Source organism: Bubalus bubalis, chromosome 6 (assembly GCF_019923935.1).
Source record: "Bubalus bubalis isolate 160015118507 breed Murrah chromosome 6, NDDB_SH_1, whole genome shotgun sequence".
NCBI classification, from domain to species: Eukaryota; Metazoa; Chordata; class Mammalia; order Artiodactyla; family Bovidae; genus Bubalus; species Bubalus bubalis.
In genome coordinates this window covers 100,749,563-100,765,221 of record NC_059162.1, presented here as the reverse complement: position 1 = coordinate 100,765,221, position 15,659 = coordinate 100,749,563, and the positions used below count along the sequence as shown (strand labels likewise).

Genomic DNA, 15,659 nt, shown 5'->3' with positions numbered 1-15,659 from the left:
CACACACACAAAGGTACATTAGCTAAGAAAGAGGAAAATATGAGGCTCAAGATATGAGAATGAAGGGTGAACCTAAAAAGACAGTTCTATAGCAGAGCAACTAATCCAGAATCTAAGAGAGAGATCTTCAAGAATTTGAAATTCTGGGAATACTTAGACTGTTGGCAAGTAATTAGAGGAGGAAATTCACACAACTGGGATTAAGGCTGAATTGGTAATAAATACATAGAAAATTAGTCAAATGAAAAAACAGGACAATTTTTAGGAAAATAAAGAGAAAAATAACAACATACTACAAGGTTCTGCTGTGAATATCATTTATAAGTTCATAATAATGTAAACATATATTCAGTTAATCAACACTACAATATAAGTCACTATATTAGGAAGCTGGGGAGACTGGAAATTTGCATGCCTTGTGTGTAGGGGGAGAGGGTGTGGTAAAACAGAACTAAATCTTTAAGTTTCACAGTAGAAAGTAAGTAGATAATTCCTAAAACTAAAAATATCAAGACACAGCAAACAAAAGCATGTCATTTGAGATGTGGGATTAAATGTGAAAAAAAATTGGCTAAAAATGTTAAGTGGCTGCCTCCTAGTATGGTGAGGATAGACAGGATGGGGGTTGCTACTTATTATAATATACCATGAATAATTACAGTACTTTTAAAATTATGGGCATATAAAACACTGATAAAAAATTAAAATTAAAAAAAAGAAATGAACTAGAAAGTCCAGGCTGTGGAGTTAGAAGCCATGAGTTCAAATTCTGATTCTGTCACTTACCACTGATGTGAGTTTTGAACAACTATCCACAAAGTGTTATTAGGCCATAGATGGATTATACAAGTTGGTAAAGCAACAAAACTACCTAGCCCCATTAATTTTATCTTGTGAGCAAATCTTGATTATTTATGTTTCTCATATAGGGCTTAGTATAGATTTCATATATAATATGTCCTAAATTCAATGACTACATCAACATTTAATGTATTTGTTAGTCAGCGATCTGATTTCATACCAGCTACCCCTGTCTGTACCTAAGTAAATCACTCGCCTCCTTCTTTTCAAATATTATGCCTTGAAACACATTTCCCTGTAACTGAAACATTAAATTGCCCCCTATATTTTGTACATGTTCCTGCTATTGTACCTGTCACACCATGACATACAATTTCTACTATATTTGAACTTATTTCTGTACACTGATTCCTTAATCACAAGAATTTCAGTTTTGAGTACGCAGGGGTTTCAATCACTTCTGTTGGACATAATTAGGGGAAAAAAAGGGTTGGGGTAGAAAGAATGAGATTGAGAAGAGAAAAAAAGATAAATCAGAAGCCTAAACAGGAGTAGAAGTTTGCTTGTTGAAGTAGAGCTTTGAGAGAAATAAAGGAAACTGAAGCAAAAGAAATACAGACTCAGAACTGCCTGCCAACATGTGTTAATATAGAGGGAGCTAAGCTGACTGAGAGGTGACAACCAAGTGACAGCTTTCATTTGTGAGATTCTGAAGCACCCTGATATATATTGATCTAGTCTGGACCCAGGTAAAGAACCTGCCTGCCAATGCAAGAGACATAAAAGACAAGGGTTCAATCCCTGGGTCAGAAAGATCCCCTGGAGAAAGGCATGGCAACCCATTCCAGTATTCTTGCCTGGAAAATCCCTTGGACAGAGGATCCTGGCAGGCTACAGTCCATGGGGTTGCAAACAGCTGAATACGACTGAAATGACTTAACACAGGCTGGACCAAAGCTATCCATTATTCTGAGAACTAGGAAAGAGTTTGAGAAATACTACAGTGAACTGGGTAAGTTAAATAACAGTTTCCTACAACATTTTCCATTTCAAACATTCCAAGAGACACGGGAACTATAGAGATAATAGTCAATAATTTGTATCATAAAACCATAATTTTAATAGCATTAAACAGTTGAACAGAGGAATGCCCAGGAAAAAAAGCCTCTTAGTAAACATGTTATCTGTGATGAAGCAAAATAAATACAATATGTTCTCACTGAAATTGAGAGAGAAGGAAACCTTGGATTTTCTAAGCAAGGATGGTGAATGGAAATCTTTATACAACTGGTTGGTTGAATTCATATTGTGAAACCTGGATATAGATGACCAACTATGCTGTTTCAAGAAGTAGACTGCCTGATTTACAGACATCTCATTTAATTCTCACACAAAAATCCTCAAAGGATTCAGTCTCGCTTTATAGATAATGAAAATGAAGTTCAGGTTAGTTAGATAATTTGTCCAAGACTGCACAGTTTTTGAGCACTGAAGCCCACTCAGTCTGAATTCTAGAACCTGTGCATTTAACAACCATACTACAGCAGCAGCTGTTTAATTTAAAAATCTTGGAAACATTTCTAAACATAAATTAATAGGCAATGGGAATTCCCTGGTGATCAAGTATTTAGGACTCTACGCAGGGGCTTAGGTTCGATCCCTGGTCAGAGAACTAAGATTAAATTTAAAAAAAAAAAAAAAAAAAAGGCAATGTAGTGTCAGTATATTGTATATTGCTGAAACTCAGACTCTTATAATACCCATTCATGAACCCAACTACAGCTTAGACTCAAATTTTTAGGACTTAAACATCTAGGGCTTGAATATACTTTCTCTTACCTTGAGGGCAATAGAGATACCTTTATAGGCAGGCCCCTCAACCATTCAGTAGTATCTACTGACTGGTCACCATGGGCCATAACTGAGCCAGATGTGGGGATAAACTAAACAAAACAGACATGACTCCTATTCTCATGGAGCTTATAGTTCAATAGAGGAGAGAGTAAGTACAAGAGTAGGGCTGCCATATGTAGGCAAATAGGGGTTGAATTAGAGGGTCAAGGAAGGCCTCTCTTAGCAGATAACTTGAAGTTAAGTCGGATTTAGAGTGCATGCGTTTCGGGTAAGGGGAGAGCATTTCTGGCAGAGAACATCATATGTAAAGGCTTACAGTATGGGGAATCAGATCAGATCAGATCAGTCGCGTCCAACTCTTTGTGACCCCATGAATCGCAGCACGCCTGGCCTCCCTGTCCATCATCAACTCCCAGAGTTCACTGAGACTCACGTCCATCGAGTCAGTGATGCCATCCAGCCATCTCATCCTCTGTCGTCCCCTTCTCCTCTTGCCCCCAATCCCTCCCAGCATCAGAATCTTTTCCAATGAGTCAACTCTTCGCATGAGGTGGCCAAAGTACTGGAGTTTCAGCTTTAGTATCATTCCTTCCAAAGAAATCCCAGGGCTGGCTGATCTCCTTCAGAATGGACTGGTTGGATCTCCTTGCAGTCCAAGGGACTCTCAAGAGTCTTCTCCAACACCACACTTTAAAAGCATCAATTCTTCGGCGCTCAGCCTTCTTCACAGTCCAACTCTCACATCCATACACGACCACAGGAAAAACCAGTATGGGGAATAATAAGCTCCAAAAATCCAAACATAAATTAATTTGATCCTGCCCTCCTCAGTATCTTTAGTTCCTAAAAATCTGAGAAGGAAGTGGCAACAGGAAGAAAGATGGCTCCTGAAACATCTAGCCATTAGCCATTCTCCCATAAGCCACTAAGAACACTGTTTGGGAAACTTGGATCTAACAGATCCAGACTATTAAACAATATCTGAGAAAGAGAGGACCACTGGCTGTTCTGGCACATAAGAGCAGTCAAGAGGCAGACCAAACATACAATCTGAGAAATTTATGATTCTTAAAAAAAAATGCGTATCATTGAAATGCATAGCATTCCATGGTAAGCATTTAAAACTTAGTCCTCAAATACAACAAAATATAGATACTGAGGAGTTCAAAATTTCATGTAAAGAATGAAAAAATCTAAAATACAAATCTGATTATGACATTCTCTTATTTAAAATTCCTCAAGTACATCCCTACTGTTTCAGGGATAAAGTTCAAACTCATTAGTCTAATCCCTGTATTCTCTCCAGTACCATTTCCAGCTTCCCTGCCCTCCATACTCAGAATGTAACCATATAGCAAGTTACCAGTGAACATCACACTTTTTCAAAAACAGAAGAGCCACCTTAAAGAAAACTTCCAATAACCATGTTGTTACGATTTAAGCATCAATTTTTAAATGGACAAATAGTTAATTTAAAATAAAATTATGAAAAGCTACTCATCTATAATGATAATTAAGACATAAAAGCTAATATACAATGTACAAGAAAGTTATAATACCAAGAAGAGTAACTATAGTAAGGTATTTGATTTTTTTACATTGATATAAGTAGAAGATTATTAAAAAAGAAAATAATATTTGTAAAATATATATATGTTTATACAGTCTGACAATACACTTGCTTCTATCTAGTAGGTAGAAAAGGATGAATACAAGGAATTGTGAGTAAGCAAACCAGAGCTCACAAAAGTAGAAATTACATCAAGAACCAAAGGACTGATCCACGTGGGAAGTATACATAATAACAAGGTACAAAGAGGATTCAACAATTAATCTGCGATGCACGATACCGGATGCTTGGGGCTGGTGCACTGGGACGACCCAGAGGGATGGTATGGGGAGGGAGGAGGGAGGAGGGTTCAGGATGGGGAACACATGTGTACCTGTGGCGGATTCATTTAGATGTTTGGCAAAACCAATACAATATTGTGAAGTTTAAAAATAAAATAAAATTTAAAAAAAAACAACAATTAATCTGTATCAGTGATTGCTTTAATACAAAAAGTACCTAGAAAGAAGTTTCAATGCTATAGTTCAAAATAATAAATTAACCAAATGTTCTGAAAAAGAGAGCTAAAAGTATAAACTACATTACTAAAATCCTATGAATGAACATTCTAGGTGGCTTTATTAATAATAATCAGATACTAATAAACCATACATAGCTTCTAATAATTGTAACAGACCATGTCAATATATAATGACAGGACAATGGGTTATATAATGCTGGCTAAGAAAAATCTAAAGGACACATTCCAGTGGGAAAAAACATATTATAGGAAAAACTAAAACCTATATAAAAAGTACAATCTCACAAAGTTTTTTGGTCATAAGTTCAGTTATTAAAAGTAGCCCAGTCATGGTATGAATGACTCAGCTGAAATACTCTGGGAAAAGCAGTCATGAACTATGCCTTAACTAAAAATCAACAATAAGCCAAAAGCCCAAATTCTATAACCCTGGCTGGAGTAGAGTATTATTCCTTTTCTTTTGGATCTGGTAAGATTACTATAACTCTCTGAAAATTAAAAAAATAACCCACTACTGGAATCCGGGGAAATATCAAGATATTTTGTAATCCCAAGACAAAACATGGTTAATGACTGTTTTGTTTACTGGCTATTTAGTGTTCGTGGTGGCTCAGCTGGTAAAGAATCCGTCTGCAATGTGGGAGATGGTTCAATTCCTGGGTTGAAAGAACCCTTTGAGAAGGGAAAGGCTACCCACTCCAGTATTCTGGCCTGGAGAATTCCATGAACTGTATAGTCCATGGGGTTGCAAAGAGTCAGACACGACTGAGCAACTTTCAAGGTCACTGGAGTATTCAAAAGAATCAACCATTCTAGAGGTGCCGCGCGGAGACCCTCTGTACCCGGGCGAACATGGCGCTGCGCGCGGTGCGGAGGTTGCGGGCCGCGGTCGGCAGCCTGCGCGCCATCTCAGCACCAACGCGCCCTGCTCGCCGCGGCCCTGGGAACTGCGGGCGGGTGCCCTCCGGGCGCTGCGCACCGGCCCTGCTCTGCTGTCGGTGCGGAAATTCACAGAAAAACACGAATGGGTAACAACAGAAAATGGTGTTGGAACAGTGGGAATCAGCAATTTTGCACAGGAAGCTTTGGGAGATGTTGTTTACTGTAGTCTGCCGTAAGTTGGGACAAAGTTGAACAAACGAGGAGTTTGGTGCTTTGGAAAGTGTGAAAGCTGCTAGTGAACTCTATTCTCCTCTATCAGGAGAAGTAACTGAAATTAATAAAGCTCTAGCAGAAAATCCAGGAGTTGTCAACAAGTCTTGTTATGAAGATGGCTGGCTGATCAAGATGACATTCAGTAACCCTTCAGAACTAGATGAACTAATGAGTGAAGAAGCATATGAGAAATACATAAAATCTATTGAAGAGTGAAAATGGAACCCCTAAATAAACTACTTTGAAACAACTTAAAAAAAAAGAATCAACCATTCTAAATGTGCAATAGTAATCTTAATTGCTTAAAGATGTCTAACTTGTCATCGGATTTTAATTATTTTTTAAAAAGTGATTTTAAATTAATTTTTTTGTTTCTTAGGTATATGTATTCAGTTACACAATGCAAACAGTTCTGAGTGCTCCTCTCTGTAGACAAAAGCCTCTTGGATAATACATAATCAATAGCTATAAGCTTCTTTAAATCAGGGACTGTGTCTTATTTGACTTTATGTCATCCACCCCTAGCACAGTACCTGCAGCACAGTCAGTTTTCAATAAATATTTCTTTTTGAGTGAAAGCGTGAATGATAATTATAAGAAGTTGACAAAGAAAGAAATCAAATTCCACCCTCCTTACCTGCTTTTTTTTTCCCCTTTTGACCTGGAACTGGTTCTAAGCTTTCTTGACCTTTTCTCATTAACATGGCAAGCGATGCATCATGAGCTCTGAATAGGTCCACAACCTCATGTAAGGCAACATCTGTTATCAGATCACAGCTCAGGACCAGTACATCTGTCTGTCAAAGGAGAAGAGGAAAAGTCAGTATCACAAGGGACAAAGGATCACACAAAATCATCACAGGATAAACTCACAATGTCTCAGAAGCTCACGCAAACTGGACACTTGTCCTCAAACCTTTTCCACGGTGGTGGAATAGGTAAAATAAATAGGTCGTTCTAACTGAACTGTGTTGGGGGAGGGTCTGGAAACCCTACCTCCCCTTTGTGTGCCTTACTGCTGCTGTCCCTGAGGCACCTCTGGAGTCCTAGGCTCTAAGGAAGAGAGTACGAAAACCATCACATTGTTAATGATCTTAAAATTTATATGTCTCTTTACAGTTTAAAAGGTGCTTTCACACACTCTGATGATCCAATAAGATTGTGAAATACTTTATTTTAAAGCAGTCACTTTGCTATAATACTAGGAAATAAATAACAGGATGAATATATTATAATGTGCCCCTCTTTGGGAAAACAGTCAAGCTAATAAACCATTATACGACAACCTTGGGTATGTATATAAGCATTCATTTAATCCTCATAACAATACAAATTCTGCTATTTTAAAAAGTCTGAAAAACACTGGACTACATTATTTAGGTTAAAGAATAAAGTGAGTATCTAGAGAAATTTTTGTAAGTGGCTCCAACTTTTCTAAAATTTTAATTTAAAATCAAGATTCTTGCTTTGGGGGAAAATAGACAATTTCAACTTACATTCTAGGAAAAAGAATCGCACTTGCTCAGAAAGTGAGACTCAACCATCAGAATGCCTTATCTTACTGCCTGTAATTTCTTATTCCAAATACAGAATCTGTATTAGGACCATCATTTCTTTTTCTACATAAAATTCATTATTTATAACCTAAACAATTCCTTTTGAAGGCTTCAGGTTTAAGAAGTTCAAATTTGGATTTTTTTTTTTTTTCTACTCTTCTACTTATTAAGGCTCTCCTAGTTCTTTCTGGATCTTAACTGAGCTTAAAAAAAAAAAAGTTCCTATAAACATCTTCTTTTTAGGAAAAAGAATTCCTAAGCCTGCAACTCACCATCCAGGAACCGTCAAACATTAACAAATCAGCCTACATACATGCAAGCTAAGGAAGAAATGGCCTGCAGAATCCCACTTCTTGTTAACAGTACTTAGAAAGGCAGGAAGCATGGGCCATTACTAAAGACATGTCACTAGAGCCGCACAGAAGTTACCCCATTTCATTACAATGAAAATGACAGTTTGTTGAAGAAAAAAAATCCTTTCTATTTTCCTAAGTTTCTCTAATAAGATGACTGATTTCTGCAAGCTGACTGTTCCACAATAAATTAAGTTATTAACTGTACTCCAAAGTGAAGAAAACGACCCCAATGCAGATGCTTCTGAAGTGGTGACAATGCTGTCTTAGAAAATAAATGCTGTTATCATTCAGTATCTGCAGAAAATAAATCTGTCAGCATAACGAATGCCAAACAAGTCCTGCATAATTGTGAACAGTCTGCAGCCTCATTTTTCTCTCTGCTTTTAGATGACTTTTTGCTAAGCTGAATGCGAAATCCCCAAGGAGCACAAGAAACGGAGCCTTCCTCCTAGTGTCTGGTTGCCATCTGTTCTCAGTGTGAAATGAAAGGATTCAGTCTGAAAGGGCAGAACCTGGGATACAGATGGAGGTGCTATTCTGTCAGGCCCTCTTCCTGCCTGTTCCCAAAGAATGCACCACTCTCACTGAGACCAAACATATTCCTGTTCTCTTTGCAACTGCATTTCCAAAGGAAAGTCTTTGCTGACTGATCAATGTACTTTGTTTCCAAGGCTAGAAATCCTGGAAGAAGAAACTAAAGTCTAAAAAGAAAATGAAATCATCCTTATATCTTTTTAATACTGTTTATTTTTGTTTAATAAAAGTTATAATTGTAAGAAAATAAATGACTATTGTTTTAATTTTTATTCTAAAAATGTAAAGGCCATTCTAGAAATGAAAATGTTCTTCTACTAACTGGAACCCACAGAGAGAAAGTGGAAAAACTCTTAAAAGAGCCAGAAGTATTTATGATCACGTGTGACCACAAACCATGAATAAACATAGACTGTTTGGACTGTGAAGCAACTGTATATCTGAAATGCAATTAACTTGAAAGTTCCTGGGAGACATCAACCCTCAGTTGCCTTGTGTTCTTTTCTAACATCAGAGTATGTGTCATCTGCAGAGACCAACTGGCATCTCCACAGACCTCTCTATTTACTATCCTAACAGTCCTCAGTAAGCTTTACCGAAGCCTGCTCCTGTAAAGGAACAAGGGCAACGTCAAGGGTGAAAAGCACAGTTCTTAAAGGACAGTAAATGCATGCATTTTTGACCAAGTGGAAACATACAAGGTCTTTAAGGGAAGGTAGAAGATAGCACTTTAGTGTTCAAGATACCCCAGAATTCAAACTTGAACTGCTGCCGATTAGTCTTGGCTAAAGCAAACAAACAGAGCTTAGAAAACCAATTACAAAGCCATGGCAAAGTCCAGAAATCTGTCATTATAAGAACATTTTCAATCAAGCCAAAACCACTGAGTAAAACTAGAAGAAAAAAACAAAACCGGATGTATGCGTGTGTGGTGGTAATGGTAGGGTAGGAGGAGGGAAGAGCTACTGGGAATAGCCTCTTTTCTTTTCCTGGCAGCTGTTCCATGATAGATTGTTATAAGTAACACAATCTGGCAAACAATTTCCTACAGCAAGGAGAAAGAAAAACACACTTACTCCGCTGGGAAAAAACTGTCAGGGTAAGGTAACTACCATGCTTTTACCCACTCAGCACTTCCATAAACAATGACTATGATCCAAATCACCACCCAATACCCACCCATGCCAATAAGGAACTAATGAATTCAGCTATTTGGTGCGACTGTGAATTGTCACAATTTACATTTTTCTATGTGGTCCAATCTCAATCCAATCTCCAAGAGTAGTTTGGTGCTTTAATAATTCAGTTCAGTTCACTTGCTCAGTCATGTCTGAGTCTTTGCGACCCCATGGACTGCAGCATGCCAGGCTTCCCTGTTCATCACCAACTTTTGGAGCTTGCTCAAACTCATGTCCATTGAGTCCGGTGGTGCCATCTAACCATCTCATCTTCTGTCGCCCCCTTCTCCTCCTGCCTTCAATCTTTAATAATTACCCATGAATAGAAAGCCCAGAGATAAATCCACGCACCTATGGACACTTTATCTTTGACAAAGGAGGCAAGAATATACAATGGATTAAAGACAATCTCTTTAACAAGTGGTGCTGGGAAAACTGGTCAACCACTTGTAAAAGAATGAAACTAGAACACTTTCTAACACCATACACAAAAATAAACTCAAAATGGATTAAAGATCTAAACGTAAGACCAGAAACTATAAAACTCCTAGAGGAGAACATAGGCAAAACACTCTCCGACATAAATCACAGCAGGATCCTCTATGACCCACCTCCCAGAATATTGGAAATAAAAGCAAAAATAAACAAATGGGACCTAATTAAACTTAAAAGCTTCTGCACAACAAAGGAAACTATAAGCAAGGTGAAAAGACAGCCTTCAGAATGGGAGAAAATAATAGCAAATGAAGCAACTGACAAACAACTAATCTCAAAAATATACAAGCAACTCCTACAGCTCAATTCCAGAAAATAAATGACCCAATCAAAAATGGGCCAAAGAACTAAATAGACATTTCTCCAAAGAAGACATACAGATGGCTAACAAACACATGAAAAGATGCTCAACATCACTCATTATCAGAGAAATGCAAATCAAAACCACTATGAGGTACCATTTCACGCCAGTGAGAATGGCTGTGATCCAAAAGTCTACAAGCAATAAATGCTGGACAGGGTGTGGAGAAAAGGGAACCCTCTTACACTGTTGGTGGGAATGCAAACTAGTATAGCCACTATGGAGAACAGTGTGGGGATTCCTTAAAAAACTGGAAATAGAACTGCCTTATGACCCAGCAATCCCACTACTGGGCATACACACTGAGGAAACCAGAATTGAAAGAGACATGTGTACCCCAATGTTCATCACAGCACTGTTTATAATAGCCAGGACATGGAAGCAACCTAGATGTCTATCAGCAGATGAATGGATAAGAAAGCTGTGGTACATATACACAATGGAGTATTACTCAGCCATTATAAAGAATACATTTGAATCAGTTCTAATGAGGTGGATGAAACTGGAGCCTTTTATACAGAGTGAAGTAAGCCAGAAAGAAAAACACCAATACAGTATACTAACACATATATATGGAATTTAGAAAGATGGTAACAATAACCCAACGAGACAGCAAAAGAGACACTGATGTATAGAACAGTCTTTTGGACTCTGTGGGAGAGGGAGAGGGTGGGATGACTTGGGAGAATGGCATTGAAACATGTATAGTATCATATATGAAACGAGTTGCCAGTCCAGGTTTGATGCACGATACTGGATGCTTGGGGCTGGTGCACTGGGACGATCCGGAGGGATGGTACAGGGAGGGAGGAGGGAGGTGGGTTCAGGATGGGGAACACGTGTATACCTGTGGCAGATTCATGTTGATATATGGCAAAACCAATACAATATTGTAAAGTTAAAAAATAAAAAATAATTACCCATGGCTAACTGGAAAGTTATGACCAACCTAGATAGCATATTCAAAAGCAGAGACATTACTTTGCCAACAAAGGTTCGTCTAGTCAAGGCTATGGTTTTTCCTGTGGTCATGTATAGATGTGAGTGTTGGACTGTGAAGAAGGCTGAGCGCCGAAGAATTGATGCTTTTGAACTGTGGTGTTGGAGTAGACTCTTGAGAGTCCCTTGGACTGCAAGGAGATCCAACCAGTCCATTCTGAAGGAGATCAGCCAGCCCTGGGATTTCTTTGGAAGGAATGATGCTAAAGCTGAAACTCCAGTACTTTGGCCACCTCATGCGAAGAGTTGACTCATTGGAAAAGACTCTGATGCTGGGAGGGATTGGGGGCAAGAGGAGAAGGGGACGACAGAGGATGAGATGGCTGGATGGCATCACTGACTTGATGGACATGAGTCTCAGTGAACTCTGGGAGTTGGTGATTGGACAGGGAGGCCTGGCGTGCTGCAATTCATGGGGTCACAAAGAGTCAGACACGACTGAGTGACTGAACTGAACTGAACTGCAATAGCGACCTCACTATGCTCAATTTTGGTTGAAAATGCCTGGAAAAGATTCAGTCTTCAGTCCCCAAAGTGCTCACCAAAGGGCCAGCTGCCATTTTATTTTTCACTCTGGTCGGATGAGCAGGTGCAAGAAGGAATGACCAACTTAGTATGTAAGTAAGAAATGTGACAATCCTTAGGCTTTCAACTAAATATCCTTCCTCTGTTCCTTAACTTAATCACAGTGTCACCAACATCCAGGATCTAAAGTCAGAAAGCTGGCCAGAGCCTAGGATTGAAGTCCTCTCTCTCTGGCCAAGTTTCCCTACCCCATCCCCATATTTCACTGGTCCCAAGTCCTCCTCTTTTATTTCCATTGTCCTGGCTCAGGCCTCAAAATATTTTTCCATCTTAATTGGTCTCTCTCACTGCAATTTTCCCATATTCTAATCTGTACTCCAATTTCCACTGCTTCAGTTTCAGTTTTCAGTTTAGTCGCTCAGTTGTGTCCAACTCTTTGTGACCCCATGGACTGTAACACGCCAGGCCTGCCTGTCCATCACCAACTCCTAGAGTCTACCCAAACTCATGTCCATTGAGTTGGTGATGCCATCTAACCATCTCATCCTCTCTTGTTCCCTTCTCCTCCTGCCCTTAATCTTTCCCACCATCAGGGTCTTTTCAAATGAGTCAGCTCTTCGCATCTGGTGGCCAAACTACTGGAGTTTCGGCTTCAACATCAGTCCTTCCAATGAACACCTAGGACTGATTTTCTTTAGGATGGACTGGTTGGGTCTCCTTGCAGTCCAAGGGACTCTCAAGAGTCCTCTCCAACACCATACTTCAAAAGCATCAATTCTTCGGAGCTCAGCTTTCTTTACGGTCCAACTCTCACATCCATACATGACTACCAGAAAAACCATAGCCTTGACTAGATGGACCTTTGTTGGCAAAGTAATGTCTCCACTTTTTAATATGCTGTCTAGGTTGGTCACAACTTTCCTTCCAAGGAGTAAGCATCTTTTAATTTCGTGGCTGCAGTCATCATCTGCAGTGATTTTGGAACCCTTCCCAAAATAAAGTCAGCCACTGTTTCCACTGTTTCCCCATCTATTGGTCGTGAAGTGATGGGACCGGATGTCATGATCTTAGCTTTCTGAATGTTGAACTTTAAGACAACTTTTTCACTCTCCTCTTTCACTTTCATCAAGAGGCTCTCTAGTTCTTCACTTTCTGCCATAAGGGTGGTGTCATCTGCGTATCTGAGGTTATTGATATTTCTCTCAGCAATCTTGATTCCAGCTTGTGCTTCATCCAGCCCAGCGTTTCTCATGATGTACTCTGCATAGAAGTTAAATAAGCAGGGTGACAATATACAGCCTTGACGTATTCCTTTTCCTATTTGGAACCAGTCTGTTGTTACAGGTCCAGTTCTAACTGTTGCTTCCTGACCTGCATACAGATTTCTCAAGAGGCAGGTCAGGTGGTCTGGTATTCCCATCTCTTTTCAGAATTTTCCACAGTTTATTGTGATCCACACAGTCAAAGGCTTTGGCATAGTCAATAAAGCAGAAATAGATGTTTTTTTGGAACTCTCTTGCTTTTTTGATGATCCAGCAGATGTTGACAATTTGATCTCTGGTTCCTCTGCCATTTCTAAAACCAGCTTGAACATCTGGAAGTTCACAGTTCACGTATTGCTGAAGCCTGGCTTGGAGAATTTTGAGCGTTATTCTGCTAGCGTGTGAGATGAGTGCAATTAATTGTGTGGTAGTTTGAGCATTCTTTGGCATTGCCTTTCTTTGGGATTGGAATGGAAACTGACCTTTTCCAGTCCTGTGGCCACTGCTGAGTTTTCCAAATTTGCTGGCATATTGACTGCAGCACTTTCACAGCATCATGTTTTAGGATTTGAAATAGCTCAACTGGAATTCCATCACCTCCACGAGTTTTGTTTGTAGTGATGCTTCCTAAGGCCCACTTGACTTCACATTCCAGGATGTCTGGCTCTAGGTGAGTGATCACACCATCGTGATTATCTGGGTTGTGAAGATCTTTTTTGTATGGTTCTTCTGTGTATTCTTGCCCTAAAGTAGTGTTCTCCAAACAAAAAGATAAATACTTATCCATTTATTCTCACTTAAATTTATTTAAAAACACACAAATCACTATAAATGATAGAATATACTCTTTCTATAACATATAAAAAAGATACTTTTATAAGAAGAAATAAAATTAAAAGAACTAGTTGTTGTTGTTTAGTCTCTAAGTCATGTCCAACTCTTTGCAACCCCATGGACTGCAGCACGCCAGGCTTCCTTGCTCTTCACCATCTCCTGGAGTTTGCTCAAATTCATGTCCGTTGTGTCAGTGATGCCATCCAACCATCTCATTCTTTATTGTCCCCTTCTCCTCCTGCCTTCAATCTTTCCCAGCATCAGGGTCTTTTTCAATGAGCTGGCTCTTCACATTAGGTGGCCAAAGTAGTGGAGCTTCAAGTTCAGCATCAGTCCTTTAATGAATACTCAGGGTTGATTTCCTTTAGGATTATCTGGTTTGATCTCCTTGCTGTCAAGGGACTCTTAAGTCTTCTCCAGCACCACTGTTCAAAAGCATCAATTCTTCGGCACTCAGCCTCTTTATGGTGCAACTCTCACATCTGTACATGACTAACTAGAAAAACCATGGCTTTGCCTATATAGGCCTTTGTCTGCAAAGTAATGTCTCTGCTTTTCAATATGCTCTCTAGGTTTGTTATCGTTTTTCTTCCAAAGAGCAAGCATCTTTTAATTTCATGGCTACAGTCACCGTCTGCAGTGCCTTTAGAGCCCAAGAAAATAAGAACTAGAGAGTCTAATATTTTCCTCTGAGACTCTATCCTGCACACCCTCTGGCTCTGAGAACACTCTATTTTGGAGATCATCACTCTACAGGATTAAGTTCAAATTCCTTAGCATGACATTAAGGGTCTTCAAAATGTGACTCCACCTACCTAATTAGCCAGCCTCTCTCCCACAATCCCCTCTCCACATAGTTAATGTTAATCTGCTAGAGTAAACTGCCAAGAATGCATTCCCAATTCTCTCTTTCCACCGCATCGAGATTCAGGTCTTACCACAGTTACTGGAAAACAAAGAGTCAATATATTGTCTCATCTAGAGATGAAGTCTTTTCTGATCCATTACTGACCTTAAATCACTAAGCTGTTTTTTTCTCCATCTAGACTTTGATCTTCATAAGGAGCTCTTATATCTTTGTATCCTCAGAATTCAATCTGCTACTAGCAAACAAAAGCATCAGTAAATACTGGCAATCTTCTTGTTACCTCCTTCTCCTTGTTTAAACTGACTCAAAGATGAGAACATCCAATTTTAGATGTTTAGAAACAGCATACTTTCTGACAGAGCTGAGTGTCCTGTGTAGAACTTGTGACTATTTGGAGTTAGGGCAGGGATCACAGAGGTAACTTGGCAGCTTCCTGAAGCAATGAGGTAGGAGACGAATCTGCTGCCTCCAAAGAAAAGGCAGAGATGTCTGAAAGGAAAGAAATCAGATGCCATTGTCCTGGACAGCATGGCTAGAGGGTGATATGCCAGATTTATAATTTTAAAATGCAGGTTCAACATTTACAGTTCTAATATTTTTAGCTCATTCACCTTTCTACAATAAGTTTTCCTCTTCAGGTTAAGAACAAATAGAAGAATTCTACTCATCTTTCCTATGCGAAGCTAAAAACTAACTGAGAATGTGTTAATTTATGTTAAATGAGTTCTACATAAAAATGCTGATTACATCTCTTCCAGGATTTAGATATCTACAATTTAATTTTAATCTCC

The 15,659-nt window shown here is 39.1% G+C and overlaps 1 protein-coding gene and 1 pseudogene across 1 annotated transcript in view; one reads left to right on the top strand and one right to left on the bottom strand.

Moving 5' to 3' along the window:
* EIF2B3 (eukaryotic translation initiation factor 2B subunit gamma) overlaps positions 1-15,659 on the bottom strand; it is a 117,262-nt gene that overhangs the window by 66,091 nt on the left and 35,512 nt on the right. Inside the window, exon 4 of the mRNA XM_006052575.4 lies at positions 6,538-6,697. Coding sequence (XP_006052637.3) covers positions 6,538-6,697 — 160 coding nt within the window. The remainder of the gene's footprint in view (positions 1-6,537; positions 6,698-15,659) is intronic.
* Positions 5,598-6,116, top strand: LOC112585694 (annotated as a pseudogene).